Genomic DNA, 25,669 nt, shown 5'->3' with positions numbered 1-25,669 from the left:
TGTTAAAGTTTACTTTGGATTTATAATGAGGAATATCTGTAATCTGTATATTGTATATACATAAAAAATCTACCATAGTTCTGTCATCAACTTTTTATCATTTCCATTTCAAGGCTCCTGATAAACAGTAAATACATTGTATCTAAATTGATATAATCATATTCAAGATGGACAATCAGTATATTTATGTGGAAATTAAAAGGGAACCTGAAGAAACTGATCAGGAAATACCAGGTAAAATTAGAAACTGTATGTTATTTTTAGAGTATCTCAAAGTAGTATTGGCAATCATCAATATCAAATATCATTCTTTATTTGATCCCATGATACAGTCTCCAACTAGTGTAGCAATTCAAGATTTTTAAAGTTAAGTGACAATGCATATGTATAAAAATCAATTTAAATTAATTATTCCTATTCTTTATTCATATTGGCACTATCCCTTATGCACCATTGTTAGTTTTGAAGCTTCCCAGTTTTGTAGGTTCAGGGAAGCAGTATAAGAGTTTTCATCACTGTAAAATATGGGGGTCTTATCACTGAATGTGGCACAAAAAAAATGTTGCTTGCCTCTGGTATACCTGCTGTAACTAATTATATTTTATTCGATATTTGAATACTTATTATCCTATTCCGGACTAATAGGAATCTAAATAATCAAGCATGATGAAAATTGGTCAAGCCATTCTTGAATTGTAAATGGTGTAACTAACATGACTTTGTTTTATATAGATAGGAAAGAATGTGAAACACATTACAGAGCATTTGGGTATTCCAGCTTTTATAGGTTTTTATATTTTCCAGGTTGAATAGGAATTATAGTTGGAAATTGTCTTTTTATTTAATGCTTAGATGATGAACTTTATGGAATGCATGTTTATTATTCAATGGTTGAATGGCCAGTACTGAATCCAATTTGATATGGAGGGATATGGTAGGATTGAACTATTTCGATAGGGCAGGTAATAGGTATGTAGGTTTATTTTTCTATAGGAAGACTCAAGATAACTTGGAATCATTATTATTTCTGATATCTTCAATATAATAGGTAAGTATCCTAGCATTGAAGAGTTGTTTTATCCTAACAAAAGCTTTTTTGGATAGTTACTGAAGTATTATTCTAATTATAATGAGACCACATAGGAACAGGTATTCTATTCCGTTCCGCCATACCTCCTAAAAATCATATAATGATTTTTATAATAATATTATTGACATACCTTTACACAAATTATCTTGCCCCAAATTAAGCATATAGCCTGTGTTATGGGTTACAAGACAACAATATATTTAATACAATATACTTACTTAAACATACATAAATACATATATACATACACATAACATACATATAAACATCCATGACTTGGAAACAAACATCAAAATTCATCATATAAATGCTTGCACCTACCGGGATTCGAACCCGGGACCTCCAGCTTAGTAGGTAGGATTGCTAACCACTCGGCTATACAACGAAGATCATGACAACATGAATCCAATATGGATAAGTGTAAAATTATATTTAACTTGAATTTTAATTGCAGAATCATTCAATCTGCCAGAGAATCAAAGTAATGTGAACCAGCATGGGAAGGCAGACAACATGCAAAATTGTCTGTTCATCAAACAAGAATACAAAGAGGAGATAGATGAGTTAGAGCATGAGCTACCGGGTAATAAAGGCATACAAGGCTTTTATTTTCTCAAAATTGATTCCTTTAGAATTCTTTTTGATGTCATTTCTAATAACTACTAGATACTACTACCGCTTCGGAAACAAATGGCGCTCTGAGAGATAAGAAGCGGCGCAAGAAACTCTCACAGCATTCTTTTTTTGTGCTCTTTTCAATAAAAATATACAATATTGTACCATCATTTCTATCGCTATAAAATAATCACAATCTAGTCCCAGGCTGCCCAATCATTTAGATATTCAGCAGTGGAGTAATAGGATTTACGACAGAGCCATTTTTTATAAAACATTTAAATTTATTTATAAATAATGCCTGAACAGTGGCTGGGACTTTATTATAGAAGTGTATACATTTACCCTTAAAGCTATTATGTATCTTATGAAGCCTACTAGAGTTAGTTACAAGCAATCCCTTATTTCTAGTGTTATAATGACTAAACAATTCGATGTAGTTGCTAAAAAACGTTCCAAGCTACAAACATCACATTTAAAGGAATTCGTGTTTAAAGTTTAATAAATATTAGTGTATTGCATACATGTGGCTTGACTAAATCATGATATCATTTAAACAGTGCTTCTGTCACTGTAACTGCAACTTTTTGTCAGTCCGTTAATATGAATCACGTGACCAGTTTTTTGTTCATAACTCAATTTCGACATGATTGTGGTTTGGAACGTTTTTCTGGAATTACGTCCAATTATGCATGAGATACAACTAGACTAGTTTGCTTTGTTCATTGATCAGAATACTTTGATATGCAGCAGTGGCAGTGAAATAAGTTCAAAAGCCTTGCTTGCCCCAATACAATAATTGGACGTAATTCCAGAAAAACCTTCCAAACCACAATTATGCCGAAATTGAGTTAAGAACACAAAACTGGTCACGTGATCACTCTTTAAATGACATCATGACTTAGTAGCCCAACCCACATGTATGGAATACACACATGGCTTGGAAAGTTTTTCAGAAACTACGTCCCAATTATGAAACACAATTTGTTTAAAAAAATGGAACAATTGAACTAGTACGAGTATTAACTGTTTACGATAATCCATGGTTGCCAGTTCTGGCTAAAAAAAAATGGCTGCAAGTGGAGGTTGCCATGACATCCATAAATGATTCTATAAAGCTTCAATTTTCAATTAAAATTAAAAAAAAATCAGATTAATATAAATAAACACCTATTATGTACCTGTTTCCACCTGGCAACTTTAATGTTGCGACTGACTGAGAACTGGCAAGCATTTTTTTTTAATTCTTTACATTATATCCTTTAAAATGACGAAAAATCTATTATTTTAAAACATGTAGTTGCAATTTATATCAGAAAAGTAATTATACTTAAATAAATTGCAAGTAATTGCAGCCAATTTTATAATGGCAACCTATCGCTAATACATTACATACTCGTTCAATGTTATATATAAAATTCTCGTGCCACAATGTTAGTTACCTTATCCTCCGAAACGGCTTTACTGATTTTTACCAAATTTTAAATGCATATTCATTAGGTCTGAGAATCGGCTACTATCTATTTTTAATCCCCCTAAATGTTGTCCACCCCAATTTTTTTTTTATTCTTTGACCTGTTTTTTATTTTATTATGATACAGCATTGATAAAAACATACAAATTTAAATTTTCGCCTTTCTACGATATACAACTATTTTTGTATCACGATTTTTATATTATTCTGTTCCATCCACCAAACCGATATAGGGTTGCAAGATGGCAATCGAATACAATAATTGTAGTACGATATATTTGGTAGGTCTGAGAATCGATTACGTCAAAATTTTAATAATTGATTCTTTTTAATATGTTATATGTCAATACGACGTTTGCTGGGTCAGCGAGTGTTCATATAAAATTATTTTTACCAAAAAAAAACCTGCATAATTGAGCAGTGGGATCTTGTAATAATAGTAGAGTACGAATCTAGAGCTAAATGTGGATAGGAACGCACAGCAGCTCGAATTGTCGGGGTTTCCTTTCACAAAGCACCCAGTGCTGGTGGCTGTGGCTGTGGCTGGATCACTTGGCATTGCGTAGAGACGTCGCTTCATTGTGTGTCTTCTACCGCATTTATCACGGGGAGTGTTCCGAAAAGCTGTTTAACCTAATTCCTGCCCCCCGAATTCCACCTTCGCACAACACGCTTCAAATTAGGATATCATCCCCACCATCTGGATGTGTGGCGGTTCTCCACAGTGCGGTTTTCAAGAAGCTTTCTTCCACGTACTACTAAGCTGTGGAATGAACTTCCTTGTGCGGTGTTTCCAGGACGATACGACATCGGTACCTTCAAAAAAAGAGCGTACACCTTCCTTAAAGGCCGGCAACGCTCTTGTGATTCCTCTGGTGTTGCAAGAGAATGTGGGCGGCGGTGATCACTTAACACCAGGTGACCCGTACGCTCGTTTGTCCTCCTATTCCATAAAAAAAAAGGAACTCGGAACTTAACGTCAACAATTTTAAAATTACGTTAATACCACCGCTGATAGCAAATTAAAACTGCCAAAGAAGCGCTGATCCCTAAGTTATAATTATAGAAATTTTTTCACATGTTACTAAAAACGGGTTTGAAGTAAAAAGACTTACCACCTTGTTCTAAGCCCGCCCGGGCTTCACAATCTTAATATAGGTATATAAATTACGTGACATGTTGTTTGTCCGCGATGGACTCCTAAACCATTGAACGGATTTTAATGGGGAGCACTTCATGGAGTGCAGTTTGGTCCAACTTGAGAGATAGGATAGTTTTTATTTCATTTTGAGACCCATAATTATTTTTAATTCCAATATTTGTTTTGTATGGACATATTTTCTATGAGGGAATTTAGTGACGCACTGTTTGACAGTTCCGCTGTGAGACAATTTCATTATAGCAAGAGGGAGCATTTTTTACGAAATAATTCTTGATGTTTTGAAATATTATTGGCAAATTCCTATCAAACAGTATTTTTTTTTATTATCTGCAGAACAACGTATGTCGGGGCGGCTAGTAGACCTATATTTTTGTATTGTATTTTACTTGTAGTTAAATTAAACAATCCTTCTTTCCGGCAGAGGATCAAAGTAATGTAAACCAACATCTGGAGGCAGACAACATGCAACACGGCCAGTTCATTAAACAAGAATGCAAAGAGGAGATAGATGTGGTAGAGCATGAGTTACCAGGTACTTACAATACGATTTTGTATATGATACAACTTAACAAAATTTATTGAATTAGGCGTTACTTTGCGGAAATTCATAATTATACAAATGATTTAAGTTTTCTTTAGTGTTAATTCCGCCAATATTTGTTTTTAAAACAATTCGACACGTGTTTCGCCTCTACACGAGGCATCCTCAGGACGTGTTCTCTTGCCAAAATCTGGCACGAGACTCAGACAGGCGAAACACGTGTCGAATTGTTTTAAAAACAATCTTAAATCATTTGTACAACTTAACAAGTTACACTAGTCAAATTTATTCAAAATAAAACTATTGTTACGAGGGGCACACTGAAATGATCGGGAATTAGAAAAACCACATGCACAGTATAGGTAATTTGTATTTTATTATTTTTTGAAGTATTCTCCGTTCAACTTAATGCACTTTTCCATTCGTGCAAACCAATCATTAAAACAGTAATTCCAGTCTGAAGTTGACATTGACAAAATGGCTGATTTGTACGCTTCCACAGCTGCTTCGGGGTCTTTAAACCGTTGACCGCGTAATAAATCTTTCATTCTAGCGAATCTAAAGAAATCGTTTGGGCTCAGGTCAGGACTGTACGGAGGATGGCCCATCAGCTCAACGTTTTCCAGCTTCAAAAAATCATTTGTATTCCGAGCCGTATGGGAGCTCGCATTTTCGTGATGTAAGATGATGCGACGTTTCGGGTTATTTTTTCGGAGTTTGGCTATCATTACTGACAAACAAACCGTGATATACCACTCAGCGGTAACCGTTCTGCGATTCTGTAAAGGAATTGTAGCAACATGCCCCTTTTTCGAGACAAACGTAGCGACAATTTTCTTTGACACGCTGCGGGAGCGAACCACTTTCGTTGGTTAGACCTCGTCTTCGAAGACCCAATCTTCTGACTGATGTTTTCTTTCAGGTTCGTATGAATAAATCCATGATTCGTCATTTGAGACGATATTATAAACGGCATTTGACTTCCCTCCGCTGAAGCGTTGCAGAGTATTCCGCCACCAATCTACACGAGCCGCCTTTTGCTCTTAGGACAAATTGTGGGGTACCCATCGGGAAACTAGCTTTCTTACACAAAGTTCATTATGTAATATCGACTGAATTGCATTCATTCTGATACTGATAACAGCCTGAATCTGTTCGTATGTCACATGACGGTCAACTAATACAATAGTTCGCACAGCTGCGATGTTTTCAGGCGTGACCGCTGTTCTTGGTCGACCTGCAGAAGAAACAGTGCTGAGCGACACACGACCGCGGGTCGGTACTCGGCATACCAGCGGTATATTGTCGTTTGACTCGGTGCCTCAACATCATAAATCGAAACAACTTCACTGAGACATTTATCTTGAGATAAGCCGCGACGAAAATTGTGATAAATTATGGCACGAAAATGTTCACGCGTGAGCTCCATTTCTGTCAAAGACGTGTCAACTTTAAACCAACATAGTTTTTGTTTTTGAACTTTTTTTTAATTGTATGAATTTCATTAAGGTTCTAAGAGGCCAGTATTCATATTCTAAAAAAGGTTTTATTGTAACTCAATCAAAAATATTCTATTCCCGATCATTTCAGTGTGCCCCTCGTAGTAATAATAATATTTTTTTAATGAAAATAAGGGACGAGACGAGCAGGACAGTCAGCTGATGGTAATTGATACGCCCTGCCCATTACAATGCAGTGGCATGCAGGATCCTGAAAAACCCTAAAAATTCGGCGGCACTACAATTGCGCTCGTCAGCTTGAGACATAACATGTTATGTCTCATTTGCCCAGTAATTTTACTAACTACGGCGCCGTTCCGACTGAAACACAATAATGCTTACACATTACTAAATTAGTAATTTAGCCGGAATCCTGTGCAAAGGCGCCTCCCACTGGTAATAATATTGACACACTGTTACACAAATTATCTTGCCCCAAACTAGGCATAGCCTGTACTATGGGCACAAGACAACGATATATTTAATAGAATATACTTGACTCAGAAACAAACATTCATATCCATCATATAAATAATATTACCTCTCGTGATTCGAACCCGGGACCTGTAGCTTAGTAGGCAGGGTCACTAACTTAATAGTAATAACTTATTAAAATTAAAACTTTTTACTCTTTCGTTATTAATAATTAAAAGATGCTAGAGGATTACCAAACATTTATTTAGACGAATTAGCGAACATCTTATGTACTATTTCCCATTTCAACTGAGGGGCGCTTATATATTGTTAAATACCTGTCTATTTTCATTATCATTATATTATATATCACCTTAAATTTGTACCCAAAATCTATGAGCGATGCGGGACTCGAACCTGCGCCTCTGTGGTTCCGTCCGAGCGGCTGCTCATTCTCATCAATCAATTGCATATTTGGAATTTTTTATATATCACCAGATAATATATACATGATAATAAACACATTAATAACTCTTCACCTTGAGTCATAAAATGTTGAGTCTCAGTAGCCGTCAAACCTTAACAGAAATAGCGCTTGCAGACTACCCATACTTACACATCTAACCGGTATACCAAAAGAACTCTCCTACTAATAGTCTTACGGCCGTTCCCAATGCAATGTTCTATCTCTTACTTGAGATAAAAATCGTAACTATCGTTGACTTTTCTGTCCCAATAAACTTATCGACGGTAACTCACCGTATCCGTACACGCTGTCTATCAATGGGACGACGTATAGCTTACCAGCGATAGAAGTTTGTATGGAAATTTCAATTCACGCGTCCCAATATATTAGGCGATAAGAATGACTTATCAGGACTATTGGGACAGCTTCAGATTATTGACAGCTAATTACTGTGATAGAATATTGAGAACGGCCGTTAGAGTTTATGTCTAAGTTTTTATTCATTATTGCTATTACACCTCATATATACTAATTATTAAAAAAAATTATAATAAAGAGCCTTTTAGGTCCTGCCGATTTAAATTAACATAATTTTTTGTTAGTAACCCCTAAGTGGGTGAAGGCCTCCTTCAAAGAACTCCAAATGTCTCTATCCTGAGCTTTTTGTATCCAAAAAGGTCCGGCTATTTTCTTTATTTCGCCCTCCCATATTTTCATAAGTCTGCCTCTTTTTCGTTTCAATCAAATTACAAATGGCGGACCGCCCCATTTGTGATTTTCTCAGTTCAACTTTGACCTTGGATTCTTGCAACATGGCCAGCACATTTCCATTGTACTTTTTGTGCACAGCACAAGGCATCAGTTGCTTTGGTTATGCGCCTTATTCTGATGTATCATAATTTTCTACTTTTCGTCTATTCAGTACACTTTTTGAAAAGTGTTTATTGTATTTTTTACTTTTGCTGTGAATTTCTGGCACCAATTATTATAGCATAACATTTACCTTATAAATTTAATATAATATTAAGCTGCTAATATTATTCATACAAGCTATCACAAGTTTAATACATATCTTTTTTATATATCCACAATCTTGGTCTGATTGCAACCCTTCATTTTAGGATGTAGAACTAACATATCCTGTATTTACTGTCAAGAAACGTTCACCATCACCTTGAGATGATGCTACTTGCCTTTTTGCTGACCACCGTCATTAGCTCTGGTGTTACAATGATCTCTTACCCGCTACATGTCTTGTCTACTATTACCCGTTCGCTTGTCTTTCCACCTATTCCATAATAAATTATGAATTTAAACAGTTTTTATTTGAGTTTTTTTTTTTCAGCCGAAACAAAACCGGAAACGGAAAGAAATAAAGAGTGGATTAAAATTGAACAAACCAAACAAATTTCCCAACTAGGAAAAAAAGAATACAACATGGTTTTGGCTAAAGATGACAATAATAGCGTAGTAAATAATACTGAAGAATTGCAACTGAGTGATATTGAGAAGAAGACCGGCAAAAATATACCTTTATCTTGTTCTGCCTGTAATAAAACTTTTGTATGTAAATCTGCATTACTTAGACATCATAGAGTACATACACGTGAAAGGCCATATCCGTGTAACTTCTGTGGTAAGAGCTTCAATCAATTAGGTAATTTGAATACACACATTAGAATACATACCGGTGAAAAGCCGTATTCGTGTAAAATCTGTGGCAATAGGTTCAATCGACATGGTGATTTGAAGGCACATTGCAGTAATATACATTTCAACGAAAAAATGTATTCATGCGACGTCTGTGGCAAAAGCTTCAATCGATCTAGTCACTTAAAAGAACACAATAATATACATACCAACGGAAAACCGCATAAATGTAACGTCTGTGGTAAGAGCTTCAAAAAATCTAGTCATTTGAAGGAACATGATAAAGTACATACTGGTGTCAGGCCATATTCATGTAACGTCTGTGAAAAAACCTTCACTCGAACTCTAGATTTGAAGAAACATAATAGAATACATAGCGGTGAAAAACCATATTCATGTAGTGTATGTGGTAAAAGTTTCAATGTATTTGGTAATTTGAAGAAACACAATATAATACATAGCGGTGAAATGCCATATTCGTGTGACGTCTGTGGTAAGAGCTTCAATCAATCGGGTAATTTGAAGACACACAGTAGAATTCATACCGGAAATAAACCATATTCGTGTGAAATCTGTGGTAAGAGCTTCAATCGATCTGGTGATTTGAAAGAACACAATAATAAGCATACCGGTGAAAAGCCGTATTCATGTAATACTTGTGATAAGCGTTTCAGACGATCTGGTGATTTGAAGAGACACAGTATAATTCATACCGGTGAAAAGCCGTATTCATGTAATATATGTCATAAGAGCTTCAATCGATCTGGTAATTTAAAGATGCACAGTAAAATACATAGTAGTGAAAAACAATATTCTGATAGTGAAAGTGGTAACAGTTGTAATCAGGTCTGCGATTTAGTACCAGATAGTTCAGAACCTACCAGAGAAAATTCGTAGTCGTGTAGTATTTTAATTAAGAGGAATAGAGAGTGTACTTAATCGTTAAGTTTAACTTTAGAAGAATCCTTCTAGGGTTGATAATATTTTTATAGTGATCTGTATATGTTTGCGAACATTTCATCCAAGCAGAAACACCTAAAAATAATTATATGTTCATGCGATTATGTTTTAGATATACCTAGTCTTGCCATAAATACTGAAACAAAGGAAAAAATATATATTTCAAATAACATTTATTACTTTTACAGTGTGTTAGTTTAATACATAAATATAAAACAATTTTAAATATAAAAAGCTTATTCGAAGTGGTCTCCATTGGCTACAATACAGTATAACTGCTGAGGCCAGAAGCACTAGAATCACGCACTCTATTGTCCACTGCCATTCGTAAGAACTGTTTTAGGGACTCCAAATTATCATGGCGTATAAAGCAAGCCGTACTCTCTAAAACTGACCATAAGTCATAATCCAGCGGATTTAGATCGGGAAGACTGCGTAGACCGAGCTTCGGATAGTGCTCACGTTGCACTCTGTCGCCTAATTGGGAAGCTTCCCTAGGCTTTGAGAATAAATACGGCCATTTTGTTTGCTAAAATGTTGCTGAATCAAATCATTAATAAAAAAAACCTCATCCGTAAATAATTTTTTTCTGTGATCTCCCTTTGTGGACCCCTTCAGTAGTTGTTTCGATTTTACCACCCTATTCCTATTTTAAATTATCAGCTAAGAAATGACCAGTATGTCTCTTATAGGCTGCAAGTCCTAAGTCATCTTTTAAAATACGTGACATGTTTCTAGGTGCTATCTTCATCTACTGAGATAAAATCTTTTGCTTTCGGACAGGATTTCTTCGAATTCTTTCCCTTACTGCTTTGACCATCGTTTTCGTACGAACAATATGTGGAGAGCCAGGTCCATTTCTGTCACAAACAGAGGAGGTCTCATTGTACCGATTAATAGCCTGGTACACAAACATTTTACTAATACCAAGCGTATGGAGGGTTTTAAAGACTGCATTTGGTTCCATACCTACTTGTTTAATCAATCACAGCGATTCGGTTCTCTTTTCTATCCCCACTCCATTTTAATATCGGAAAATATTGTACAATGTATTGGCGCCAGAACGAGAAAACTCAATGAACAATCATATAAAAATGACAGATTCTGAAAGGCGATGATAATGTTTTAAGTGTTATGTTTCTATAATTGTTGCACATAAAATACTTTAGTTATATTGACTTCAAAAATGCATCATCTATACTCGGAATTATAATTCGAGATCAAAAATGTAAACAATGATGTTGCCAGCAACAAATAATAACCTTTTCCATTGTGCGTGTTAAAATATCATTTTAAAATTATAAGTGTAGTCTAAATACATATAATTAAATATTGCACAACTTTTTCTCTTTGTAATATAGCGTAAAATACAGCCAAAAATTAAAATAGAAAACGTAAAAGTAGAGAACGCAGAACAGTACATGCCCATGGGAGAATCGAGCCGAACAAGCGGAGCGGACGGACGTGTTTAACGATATAGTCATAGATTTATTTTTTACTTATTTCCAACTTTAAACCTAACTACTATTCACAAACAGTGCATTTTTAATTACTCGAAGTGTTAACTCAGTTTTGTGTGTTGCGCACGCGTGACTCGAAGTCGAAACCTGTTTTCTTGGTGAAGTATAAGGGTGCGTACATACCGACGATACATATTATTACAATCTGTCTTTTAAGATTACATAACAAAAATGAATATCATCCGTTCTCCTGCTAAAAAGTCAACTAAGACAAAAAATTTATCAGCTGGAAGGAGCAGTAATTCCCAACCAGATCTCTCGAACGTTAGCGAATTGGAATCAGACACGGACAGCGTCTCCTCACGAAAAAGGAAAACACCAGAAAGAGATTTTACATACCAACTTGATCAATTTAAAAACGATATCATGGAACTACTATTGGAATCCAGCAGAAACCAGGCTGAAACCATAAACACTATAAGTGAGAATATATCTTCCATGAAAGAAAAACTACAAGAAGTAAACACTACAATGGACTTACTAATGGCTGAGAATAAAAATATTAAGGAACAGATTGTAGCGTTATCAGACACTGTAACAATAAATAAAGGGAGCATTAAATCTCTCCAAAATGACCTCGCCCAGCTTAAAATGAATACTAACTTATCATCAACGTCTACATTTCCATCGCAAGCTACTTATGATAACTTAATGTACGAACTTAATGAACGCATTGAAAGGAAAAAAAATGTTGTTATAGTAGGCATTCCTGGGAAAATTTTTGAAAATGTTGAAGAAAGACGTGAAAATGATAGGCGGGAGATAGAAAAAATCACAAAAACCATATACCCAGGTTGCCCAAAAGCTGTCAGAGTACAGAGGCTTGGAAAATATAATGCCACTAAAGCACGCCCTTTAAAAATATGTTTTTCCACATCAGAAACAGCAATAGCTATATTGCGTAATAAAAATAATATTAAAATAGATGGTGTTCGAATTTACTCTGACCAGACTATACAACAACAGAAAGAAATGAAAAACCTTGTATTAGAATTGAAAAATAGACAAGAAAAAGGCGAAGAAAACCTGATTATAAAGTATATTAAAGGGTCCCCGAAAATAATAGAACAGAAGGCAAAAAACTAAATTATAGAGAAAATACATTAAATAGTACTACTAAAATAACACATGAACTAATAAATAACTATAAAGATATTACAACTACAACAAAATCAATATCGATTCTTTATGCTAATATTCGAAGTATTGCGAAACACGGCAAACTTGATGAGTTAAGATGCATTGACAGAAACATGGATTAAAGATGAGAATGAAGCAGTAAGATTAAGTCTACCAAATTACACCCATCATTATAATTACAGGACATCGTCAAGAGGTGGTGGAGTTTCAATATATGTCCACAAAAATCTTAAACATGAATTTTTGGATAGCCAGTGTGAAGGTGGCAATCATTACCTATGGATACATCTAGAAAAACTATCAATGGACATAGGAGCTATTTATAAGCAACCAGCATCAAACGTGCAAAAATTTCTAGAGACATACGCAAGCCATTTATCCAAAAAAAACGTATCATTGTATTCGGAGATTTTAATTTAGACTTGCTCAGCAAAGAAAAAATGATCAAAGAGTATAAGCATGTCCTAAAAGAGAATGCCTTGAGGATACTTAACAAAACAGATAAAGAGCACAGTACCCGAATTACGAAAACTTCCAAGACTATACTAGATCACGTATGTACAAGTCTTAAAGAAAACACCTTCCATATGGCTCTCATAGAAAGCTCTATGTCAGATCATAAGCAGATATATTTAGAGGTAAAAAGAATCACACCTGAGCGGCCTTCACGGACAAAGTACGAAGCAATTGATTTTACTAACTTATACAAAACTGTTAAGACCAATATCACCACCAACTTAAGTAATGAATATTCTTTATTGGAAACCATCCTGTTGCAAGCTATTACTGAAAACAAACAAATAAAGACCAAAGTCATGAATCCCCTGAGCAAAGATTGGATCAACAGAAAACTGATCGAGTCAAACAGTCAACAAAAAGTCTAAACAATGCACAAGAATATAAAATTAGACTATCTTATCTGAATCCTGCCACTACAGAAGAAGTGGTCAAAATTATTGACAACCTTGATACAAACACTAGCACTGGCATAGATGGCATGAGTACAAAAGTGATTAAATGTGTCAAAGACGTTATAGCTGAAAAACTAACTCACTGCATCAATAGATGCTTAAATGAAGGGAAATTTCCAGATTCCCTTAAAATAGCAAAAGTGATTCCTATTTACAAGTCCGGTGATAAAATGGATCCCAGTAATTACCGTCCAATATCTGTGCTTCCTATCTTATCAAAAATATTTGAGAAAATATTACATAATCGACTCAATGGATTTCTTACATCTACAAATTTTCTTTTCAAAAAACAATATGGATTTCGTTGTAATTCTAATACTCTTGCAGCAACAATTGACTTAGTAACAAAAATTAAACTTGGCATTGATCAAAAGAAAATATCATTAGGAATATTCATTGACTTAAAAAAAGCATTTGACACAGTAAGCCACGAAATCATGCTAACAAAATTAAAAAACATTGGTGTTTCTGGTTCTGCATTTAAAATGTTCAAATCATATCTGACAAACCGATATCAAATAGTTAAAATTAATAGAGTTGAGAGTTTACCCCAACTCATCACATGTGGCGTTCCTCAGGGCTCTATTCTCGGCCCATTATTATTTCTAGTCTATATAAATGACATACATAAAATCGGCCTAAATGGAGATATCACGCTGTATGCTGATGATACAAGTCTATTTTACTTTGGAAATACTATAACAACAATAATAGAACAAGCACAACATGATTTGGATCTACTACACACCTGGCTACAATGTAATTTACTTACTTTAAATACATCTAAAACAAACTACATATTATTCACAGCAAAAAACAAAAAAATTGGAAGCCATAATAACTTAACCATCAATGGTGAAATAATAAACAAAATAAATAAAGAAAAATATCTCGGTCTGATACTTGATAGCAAACTCACATGGAAACCGCATATAGAATATATCCGTAAAAAGTTAACATCACTTACTGGTGCAGTACGTAGCATTGCACGATGCTTCCCAAGGCAAGTGCACTTCACTATTTATAATTCTATGGTCAAGTCTCACTTAGATTATTTAATTAAAGTTTGGGGAACTGCGTCAAAGACTAATTTACAACCGCTACAGATTGCACAAAATAAAATTATTAAATCACTGTTCCGATATAATTTCTTAACACCATCCGCAAAAATTTACCAAGATACCGAAATCATGAATATTTCTCAACTCTTATAAGTATAAAACGTGCGTTCTTATTAGGAAAATTCTATCTAAAGAGATACATTCCCAAGTGACATTTACAAAAACATTCCAAATACAAAAAAGGATAACTCGACAAGCAAATAATATTTATATAAAAACACCTAGAACTAATTACGGAAAAAAGAATATCATGTTTGAAGGGGCGAAACTTTACAACAGCCTCCCCAAAGACATTAAAGAAATCAAAAGCTTAAATACTTTTAAAAAAATATTAAAAGAAAACATTTAAAAATATAATATTTAAAAATATAAATAAAAAATTGTTACAGTTTAAAAATAAGTAGATGAATAATTGTTGCTGCAGTGTAGTCAAAGCTTTATAATATTTACAAATTGCGAATGACGGTCTGCGCATGCGCATCGCGCCGCTCGATCGCGTAATTCACTAAAGTTCTTGTATTATTGTATTCAGAATTGTGTCTTGAGTTGATATTCATTAGTGTAGTGTAGGTAACTTATTTATGAATGTTCTTTAGATTATAATTTGTAGTTATTTCTTTTTAAGTGTTTCATCTAGTGTGTGTTTACTGTTTTTTTTTCCACTTTACTTACTCTGTTAATATATATAGTTAAAGAAGAAAAAAATAATCGATATATTTTAGATATTGTTATATTCTCACGGCTCGCATATTATATTATATTATATAGTAATTAGAATATATTTTCTCTATAAGTGAATATTGTAATATTCTTCTGAGAAATAAAGTTCTTAAATCGTAAAATTATGTTTGCCGATGAGTCGCGATTCGGGTTTAAGCCTGATACAAGAAGAGTGGGAGTGTACCGTCGGCCCAGAATTACTGAAAGGCTCAGGTGCATTCAGGAAGTTCATGAATACAGCGGCTCAACAGTTATGGTATTGGCGGGTATTATGAAGAACAGGCGAACTTAGCTCATTTTTGTAAATGGAAACATGAACGCTGAAAATTTCGTTGAGGATATTCTCAGATCTTATGTCCATCCATTTGCACAAACCATTGGCTCCGATTTTACGTTAATGCATGACAATGCGCGTTCACATACAACTCGGCGAACCATTCAATACTTGGCAACGGAGAACGTCCGTATTGCCCTAGCCTGCACAATCGCCAGACCTCAATCCCATCGAGCAGCTCCAGAGACGTGTTTTGTGGACTTGGACGGAGTGACAACAACCTAACAGCTGAAGGATTTGCTACAATTTCATTGGGAGCGAATACCGCAAAATGACATAAACAGTCTCATTAATTCAATGAATAATCGTTGCCGACAAGTTCTGAATAGCAGAGGAGGCCATACTTTGTATTAAATTATCCTATTCTTTTACAATAAATTCATTTTCTTTAGAAGTTTCATTCTATTAAAAAAATGTTTAGTTGCTTATGTACCTTAGTTTCTGCAGCATTAGTCTCGTGCCAGATTTTGGCGAGACAACACGTCCTGAGGATGCCTCGTGTAGAGGCGAAACACGTGTCGAATTGTTTTAAAAACAAATATTGGCGGAATTAACACTAAAGAAAACTTAAATCATTTGTATAATTATGGATTTCTGCAAAGTAACGCCTAATTCAATAAATTTTTTTAAATCGTTCTGCAGTATATTCTAATATTGTTAATTTCTCTTATTAAAAGAATTTGAAAGACAACAGCTATTATTTTTACATCATAGGACCCTAAAAATATCATTTTAAAAATAAAATACAACGTTATAATGTGAAAAACCATCCTAAAATTTAAATGAATACATGTTGCTTAGACTTTTTTGATGTGTGTAAATTTATTATTAAACTACCCTAGAAAAATGTTGATAATCTCTGAACTGTCATTTTGACAATGACATTTCTTTCTTTACATTTTTGATCTCGAATTACATTTCCGACTATAGTTTAAAACAACATAGCTAAGTGATGTAAGATAAATTTTGTTTACAAAATTTTGAAGTTATGAAATATCTCTAGAAGGAGACGAACTTTAATAAGTAACTAAATTCTAGCTATGTGGTGAGATGTCCGTCCAATAAGATTGAAATAAATTAAATACAGGCTGTAATAACTTCTTATGGGTGGGTAAACCGCTTCGTAACGTAACGCGTTACGGCGCCAGTCTGTTTGGCTTCCCTTTCTCTCAGGCATACGGCGGCGGTAGGCAGGCTCCTCCTCTCTCACTCTAACCAATTTTTACTTTAATAGGATTAATTAATAATGTACAAAATTCTAATGTACATATTCAAGAATTGTAACTAAGAATGAAATATATTTTATTATCAATAAAAGATTTTATTAATAAATAACCTTTCTTTACATAATCATACATAATATTTTAGTAATTACCTAAGCTTTTCTCAATTTAAACAACTTAAATATTAAATAGTTCAACTTAGATTAGTTTGAGTTAAGTATCAATTCTTTTGGGCGTCCCGAGATGGACACGTTTTTTTATTCTTACAAATGAACTTGCAGCACTAAATTGTTATTTACAATTGATTGACAAAAACATAGTTTAACTATAGGCCAAGTTCAAACAATTGTTACGGAAGGACAATTTAAGATGATTTAGCATAGGTTATGTATACATGCTATTTAGTACTATTTTTAAAAGAAATTGTAACATGTGGTCTAGCATTAGCCGAGTTGCTATTAGAATAATGTACTATTATAGTATAATAAAGTCTTTTGGATCGATGGAATTAATAAAAAATGATCCAAGAGTCTAAACAGCTATCTAGCTGTAACTAGTAGTAGTAGTAACTAGCTGTCAGGAACAGATGTTCCTGACAGTTCATAAGCTGCTTTGCACACATTTCTTCTAGTCTTTTTGAGGTCGACTACAAGATTTGCAATTTCTCAATGCCTGGTTTATCAGGAAGCAGTCATCTCGAGCTTCTGGGCATGGTTTTCTTCCAGACCCAGGACTTCTACTGACGGGACCAGTCTCTTGCCAAGTCGTCTGGAAAGTCGAACGACTTACAGTTAGCCTCTGGGGCACATAACATTGAGTACACCCTTCCTCAAGTAACGCTATAATTTTGCTCGCTGTTATCATTAAGAGACCACTAAATAATAGTATCAAGACTTTAAATATCAAGGAAATAAGACAATTCGACAATACTAATTTAAAAATGATTTAGAGTTAATACAAACTATTAACGATTTCCACCACGATACGCAATGCAATTTTTGTTAAAGTTTGACTATGTCGTAAATTTGAATTTGGAATAAATTTTTTATGCACAACAACTCTTCATAAAATATGTGCCAGTAAAATTCTCAAATGATGAAAACCTCTTTTGGTATTGTATTTTCTAAAGGGACGGAAAAAATTAAAACCGCCCGTTATTTTGCAAATGAGTTTCAATAACACCTTAAGAATATGTGTAATGAATTATAGCAAAATTCTAACGTTAAATATTTTGCAATATAATTATAATTAAAATTGTTTATTGTTATTTAATAAAACATTATAATATATATAATAAAATTTATATACCTAAATTAATGTGCAATTTATTTTTTTTCCTTGTTTCGCTTAGTTGCGGGGAGATAAATATCTCCGCTGTACTCCAACTAGATACGCAGGCGTAGTCCCAAAGTGCGGAAACTAATACTACGCCCAAGAGGGCGTACTAAAATGGCAGATTGCGCAAATTCATAAATTATCTGTGCTAATGAAATAAATAATGTGCGCGCTTTTTTTGAAAGTACCCATGTCGTATCGTCCCGGAAACAACAAGGAAACTCATTCCACAGCTTTGTAGTACGTTGAAGAAAACTCGGAAGCTTGAAAACCGGACTGTGGAGGACCGCCACATATCCAGATGGTGGGGAGGATATCCTGAATTGTGGCGTGTCGTTCGAAGGTAGAATTCGGCGGCAGGAATCAGGTTAAACAGCTCTTCGGAACACTCCCCGTGATAAATGCGGTAGAAGACACACAATGAAGCGACGTCTCTACGCAACACCAAGTGATCCAGCCGTTCACAGAGCACTGGGTCCCCGCAATTCGAGCTGCTCTGCGTTGCACGCGGTCAAACGGATCGAGCTGATACTGGTGTGCGCCAGACCAGAGATGACACCAATACTCCATGTGTGGCCGGACCTGCGCTTTTTAGAGTGCTAGAATGTGGGCCGGCTTGAAGTATTGCCGTGCTCTATTAATGACGCCCAGCTTTTTCGAAGCCAATTTAGCTTTGCCCTCCAGATGGCCACGGGATTGGCAATCGCTCGAGATTTCGAGACCCAGTATTCCAATACGAGGCGAGGCTTTAAGGGAAGTGTTGTCGAAGAGCGGTGATACGACAAATGGGGTTTTTTAGTGGTAAACGCACAAACTTGAGTCTTCTGGGGCTTAAATTAGACGAGGTTCAATTTACCCCATTCCGCGAACTTCACGATAGAAGACACAAGTTTCTCCCGGCACTGGTCGACGATTTCCCGAGAGAGACCTGCATGGCCCGTGTATACCGCATCACCAGCGCTGTCGTCTGCACAGCAATGTATGTTGGAGGTGTCCAACATATCATTGAAATGCAGAAGCAACAGCGTGGGAGATAGCACACAGCCTTGGGGCAGTCCAGCGTTTACGGGCTTTGGGTTCGAGCAATAACCGTCGACAACGACCTGTATGCTGCGCCCAAGTGAGGAAGCTGGAGATCCACTTGCATAAGCCCTCGGGAAGCCCAAATGATGGAAGTTTTGAGAGGAGCGCCTTGTGCCATATCACGATCAAAGGCCTTCTCTATATCCAGGCTAACTGTTGTATTGTAATTTGATAATGAACACGAAAAAATATGTGAATCGGCGCAAAATCGAAATAAGTTTTTAAAATACTTACGTGTTCCTTTTTCAAAATAAAGAATTTGAAATTTTTTATTGATTATTCTGGTGGTAGAGGTACAAAAGTATGTAATTAAAGAAACAAAAAACCCTCCGTTGCCAAGAAATTGTATAGAGCCCAGAACCCATAGCAGGAGTGGTAGTGCCATGTTGGGTCCTCACGGACACAACCGAATTGGGCCGGCACGCCCGGAGAAATACCACTCCCCCACTCGAAACCGGCGTGAAATAGCGGCTATCCTGCTGTGTTTCGTCCGGTGAGTGGGGTATCCGGAGGCCTACACCCCCCCTCTCTCAAATACAAATGGCAGCACAGACTAAAAAGAGACTACTCCAGGACGGTACCAGGCTATGCAGCCCTGGAGAATCCGTCCCTGGGCGTCCACAATTAGGGCCTGTACCTAACAGTGGTTGCCCAGGCTGCCCCGCGTATTCTGGAGGGGGCAAATCTGCGGTGACTCGGGGCAAACAGAGCAGGAGGCTCAAACCACCCTCCTCCACACTCGCTGTGGACTTTTGCAACATCAGGGGGCTTCGCTCAAATTTAAATGCCGTCCACTTTCACCTGGAGACGGCGAAGCCGGCCCTGCTCTTTTTAACCGAGACACAGATCGCGAACAGTCTAACTTGTTAAACGACATTGAGATCACTGGGATACCGGAACGAAATGGCGAAAGCGTCCGTCACATTGCAAGCGTGATTGCCACAAAGATCGGTGTAACACTCGAGGATCGCGATGTAGTACATATAGAACGTGCGGGTCCGAGGGTTTTGAATACTGCAACCGGGGAAAGAGCGAAGCCTCGATCAATTATAGTGCGTCTGGCGCGTCGCGCACCTCGCGATGAACTACTGAGGGCAGCGCGTACGCACCGAGGTGTCGATACCTCTGGCCTTGACCTACAAGTTGAGTCAACTCGTTTTTATAAATGAAAGGCTGACGAGAACTAATACACAGCTATTTTTAAGGCCAGAGAAGAAGGAAGGCGTCACAATTGGAGATATGTCTGGACCCGGGAAGGGAAGATCTATGCCCGGAAAGGGACAGACTCAGTGGTGTACAGGTTGAAAGATGAAACCGATTTTCACAGGGTTTTTGGCTAGTTATAAATTTGTTTTTAATATGTAAAAACACTATTTTAAATATTTTTCTTTATTTTATATTATATAGTATCACTGTAAATAGGTATTCCCATTGCAACAAGATTGTTTTAAATTTAGTGTATTGTGACGCGCCTTATTATTATTATATTTATGTTGTTTTTTATCTACCTAAACATCAAACTACAAATTATAAATGCGGTAATATTAATGTTTGGATAAAACATCAGTTTAAATTCGTGTCAAGGATCATAGATTACGTATTAAGAGTAAAATTAACAAATATAAATTTGATTATTGCTATTTTAAAATATACGATTTTAATATATATAAGTATAAGTTCATATCTTTTTTAAATGGCTACTCAAAGACGTCATTTAAAAATTGGTTTTATAAATCCAGGATCACTTGGCACAAACCATGAAGAACTTATCGTTGCAGTTGAAAGACATTGCATAGATATATTAGATATGAATGAAACTTGGCTAAGACCAGGGGAGGAAGGCCGCGCCCCAAATATCTCTGGATATTCATTACGCCATATTCCGCGGCCAAGGGAGGTAAGGGAAAGAGGTGGTGGTGTAGGTTTCTACATTAAGCACGGATTGCCTGCAAGCATCCCTATTCCCCAATTGTTGAGCAAATGTGGCTGTATATAAAAGCCAAGAAATACAAAATAGTAATAGGCACAGCCTACAGACCCCCATGGCTGAACGTGCAATGTTTTCTGGACGCTTTATGTGCTTCACTGGCTGAATTCTCTTGGTGTGATTATTATATCCTAATTGGCGATTTTAATATTAATATGTTAGACATTAATAATAATAGTACTAATATGCTATCTGATTTTTTGACATCGTATAAATTGAAGCTATTTGTAAGCGAGCCGACTCATTTTACGAGCCATAGTCAAACTCTTTTAGATTTAATCTGCACAGATACCAACATTCATAGTATATCAGTAGATTATATCAGTAACTTAAGTAATCATGCGTTTTTGTCTTGTATATTACATGTCGATAAAGTAAATATACACCCAAAAAACATATATATCCGAAATATCAAAAATATTGAACCAGCTGAATTAAGAAAAACCTTAGATATGTATAACTGGGAATATATGTACCAAAGAGAAAACTTAAATGATATGGTCAATATATTTGACAGTGAATTACTGCGCATTTTTGATAAATTGGCCCCACTTAAACCTGTATGCATTAAAGAAAGACGTTTTCCTTGGATAACTTATAATATAAAATTAATGATGAAACTCCGAGATAAAGCATTTATTAGAGCCCAAAAGACCAACATTGAAGCCCACTTAGCTTATTATAAAAGTCTCCGAAACACGGTTTACACTGCTATAAAAAATGAAAAAAAGGCATACTATAACACACATATGAACAAAAACATACGTAATCCTCAATTCCTTTGGCAACACATAAAAAATAATTTAAACATTAATAGTAAAAAGAGTGATTTCATATTGCCTTATAACTTAAAATACCCAAATTTAATAAATAACCATTTTCTTAAAGTGCCTGGTAATAAAAATGTTACTGAAAAATATATAAACTTTTACAAGAATCACAAATTTAGGAACTCCACCTTCAGCTTGAAAACTGTCACAGAGCTTGATATCCATAAGCACATTAAATCACTAACCTCAAACGCAACTGGACATGATGGTATCTCACTTGAAATGGTCTTAGCTACACTAGATTACACCTTGCAAATAATAACCAAAATAGTGAACACGTCAATTTTAACTAGTACTTTTCCAAGCAAGTGGCGTCAGGCCATCATCAAGCCTATCCCAAAAACAAATAACCCGAATAACCTTAAGGACATACGGCCTATCAGCATATTACCATGCCTGTCTAAAATATTAGAAAAAGTCGTTTCTGAACAACTGAGAACTTATCTGGAATTAAATAACATCTTACCAGATCTGCAGTCCGGGTTTAGGAAACAGAGAGGTACCGCGACTGCTCTCATTAACGTAGTTGATGATATTTTGACTGCTCAGGACAAAGGAGAGGGTTCTATGTTAGTGCTTCTAGACTATACTAGGGAATTCGACTGTTTAAATGTATCGTTGCTTCTGTCCAAGCTATCATATTATGGTTTTTCTACAGCAACATTATTATGGTTGGAAAGTTATATGAAAGATCGCACTCAAGTAGTAGACGTAAGACATGAGAACGGCAACGTCGATCGGTCAGAGTGTAGTGAGGTTAAAAAAGGTATTCCGCAAGGATCTATATTAGGCCCTATCTTATTTATTATTTACACTGCGGATATCATAAAGGAAATAAAACACTGCAATTATCATATATACGCAGATGATATACAATTATATATTTAATTTAAGCCAGAAAATACACGTTCAGCTATGGTAGAACTAAATAACGACTTAGAACGTATCGTACGATGGTCAGAATCGAATTGCCTACTCTTAAATTCGAGTAAAACAAAATTCATGATACTTGGTACCGAACGACAAATAAAGGCAATATCACACTACGACCCTGACATACAAATAAAGGGAGAGCGTATACAACGAGTTACCGAGGCGCGCAATCTTTTTTATTTATTATAACCCATAATGGATAAAAGGCTTCGTTTCGAAAAACACGTTCTAAATATTTCTCAGAATTGCTTTTATCGTTTAAAGATTCTTTATCGCATAAGAGATTTTATTTTACCGGTAGTGCGCATCAAGCTATGCGAAGCCCTGGTCTTATCCAAGTTTAATTATGCTGATACAGTAGTAGGGCCACGCTTACTTGCACATACTAAGAATTTAATACAACGTGTGCAAAACGCATGTGCACGCTACTGCTTCGACATTCCACGGCGTGCTCACGTAACACCTTATTTAAATAAAAATAGAATTTTAAAAATGGATTATCGTATGCATTTACACTTTGTTTCGCTTCTTTTCAATATAATAAAGTATAAAGTGCCGCTATATCTTTATAGTAAATTACATTGGTTGAAAGATAATACTAGTGAATACGTCACAAGAGCATCTAAGTATAGATTACAAATGCCGTTACACAGGAGTGCAGCTTTTCGGGGTAGTTTCAAGTTTACAGCCACTAAATGTTGGAATGACTTGCCACCTCCTCTCTGTGACCTGAAAACAACTTCGAGTTTCAAATTAAAATATAAGACTCTTTTATTTCAGAAACAATTAAGCAATCAATAACCCATAAGTATTAGAAAAACAGTAACTTCAATTTATAATACATAAAGTAGCATTACTTGAAACACCCTGGATCTTTACAAATTGATATTATAATATTTTTTCCCATGCAAACATATTGTACAAACCAACTATTATTATTTAAAATTATTCTGAAAATAAAATAAATTAATATTACCTTTTTGTTATGGCCAAATAACGTGTCTATTGCCAATTTATTTTTTATTTTTTCTTTCTTCTTACCTATTCTCTTTATAACCTGTGTCCGCGAATTTTTAAATTTTTCAATAATAAACTATGACTGTAGTTGTGTTATAAAAATTTATTATTTATTTTGCTAATATAGTTATAAAATTTTGCTTTCAGTGTAGAAATATGTATTTAAATTGTAATTAAGATGTAGGAAATATTTGTATACCGCAGTCGCTGTCCGTGCTGCGTAACACGGTGCCTACTGAAAATCAGTGTCGAGTCTCTGAAGGCTCGACGTATACTGAGCAGAGGTGGGCTAAACTGTTATAATTTTTCAATGAATTATACTGTTGTGTTATATTTTTCTAACTGTTGTTGTAAACTGTTATAATATATATTAGATATTATAAATTTTTATCGAAATTATTTACCATGATAGTTGTTGTCGCGGTTTGATGTTATTTAGTGTTATAATATAACATATTTGAAGAGGAATAATTTCTTTAACACTAAGTAGGTACTAGGTAGATGGTATTTTTTGTTGTGCTTTTTAGAAAGCTTTTTTTTACCTGTGTACCTACACAGAACAATCTTGTCGACTAATGAGTTAAAGAAACTATTAACTAAACGTATATTTACACTATTCACAAATTTTATTTTTACACTAACACTTGTCTATTTACATAAAAAAATAAAAACAACTGAAGACGTATTATATAATACACATATCCATTTAATTTACAATTCATACTATAGTTTTTACAAACATTTTACTTTAAAAGTGATAATAATAATTTTCGAAACACAACTAGCAGTTTGTCAATTTAAAAACTCGCAAATAATGATTCTCATTGGAAATATAATGAATGAAAGTGTTGTTTTATCCAAAATGTTATTTATCTTCGTCTCATCGCAAGTAAAAATAGCTCTAATGTTTATAGCGAGAGTGTTTACAATACTTTTCAATCTAAAACAACAGTGTTATAATTTTATATTTGTTCGTCGCAAGTAAAAATAGTTTTTATTGTGATATACGAAGTGTTCACATTACTTTGAAGACTAAGCACTTACTAAGGCGAATACGAAAAAGTGCCATCTATTAAAAATATTAAATTTACAAAATTTTAATTTCATTAAAGAAACGCACCACTTTCCGCTCGTGTGCATAGATGGCGCTGTAATTAAATTTCAAACGAATTATAACACTATAGAAATAATTTATATTATAACAGTCTAGTGGCAAATTTTATAATGTGTTATACTGTTGTAAAAATATATTGTAATATATAATGTGTTCTCCATCTCTAATACTGAGTGGGCCTCCGATTGGCAATACTAAAGTGATTGGACTGCTCCTCAATCTAATTGTTTTATTTATTTTAATTTTACTAGGTCTGTTTTAATTATTTTTTAGTGGTTTTTATAGTTTAAGTTCATAATTTTGTTAACTTATAATTTTAATCTAATATTTTAAGTTAAAATTACTTGTTTGTTAAAGTTATTATATTATAAACTATGACTAATTTTAGCAGTGTAATTATGTTGCCAATAAAGTTTATTATTATTATTATTATAGATATCCTCCCTGGCTGATTCATCTTACCTTTCCTA

General features: G+C 34.9%; 1 protein-coding gene across 6 annotated transcripts in view; it reads left to right on the top strand.

Annotated features, from left to right (window-relative positions):
* The window catches only part of LOC126968306 (zinc finger protein 883-like), an 87,459-nt gene that overhangs the window by 475 nt on the left and 61,315 nt on the right, over positions 1 to 25,669 (top strand). For 5 of the 6 annotated variants that reach the window (XM_050813227.1, XM_050813231.1, XM_050813232.1 and 2 more), the window contains exons 2-4: positions 114 to 234; positions 1,545 to 1,673; positions 4,763 to 4,873. In XM_050813227.1, coding sequence (XP_050669184.1) covers positions 168 to 234; positions 1,545 to 1,673; positions 4,763 to 4,873 — 307 coding nt within the window. In that variant the 5' untranslated portion in view covers positions 114 to 167. Of the gene's footprint in view, positions 1 to 113; positions 235 to 1,544; positions 1,674 to 4,762; positions 4,874 to 8,606; positions 17,013 to 25,669 lie in introns of those variants that run through there. The other variant, XM_050813234.1, reaches the window with a different exon arrangement.

Source organism: Leptidea sinapis, chromosome 15 (assembly GCF_905404315.1).
Source record: "Leptidea sinapis chromosome 15, ilLepSina1.1, whole genome shotgun sequence".
Lineage (NCBI taxonomy): Eukaryota > Metazoa > Arthropoda > Insecta > Lepidoptera > Pieridae > Leptidea > Leptidea sinapis.
The sequence above is the reverse complement of the archived record's forward strand: the minus strand, read 5'-3'. Positions and strand labels throughout refer to the sequence as shown.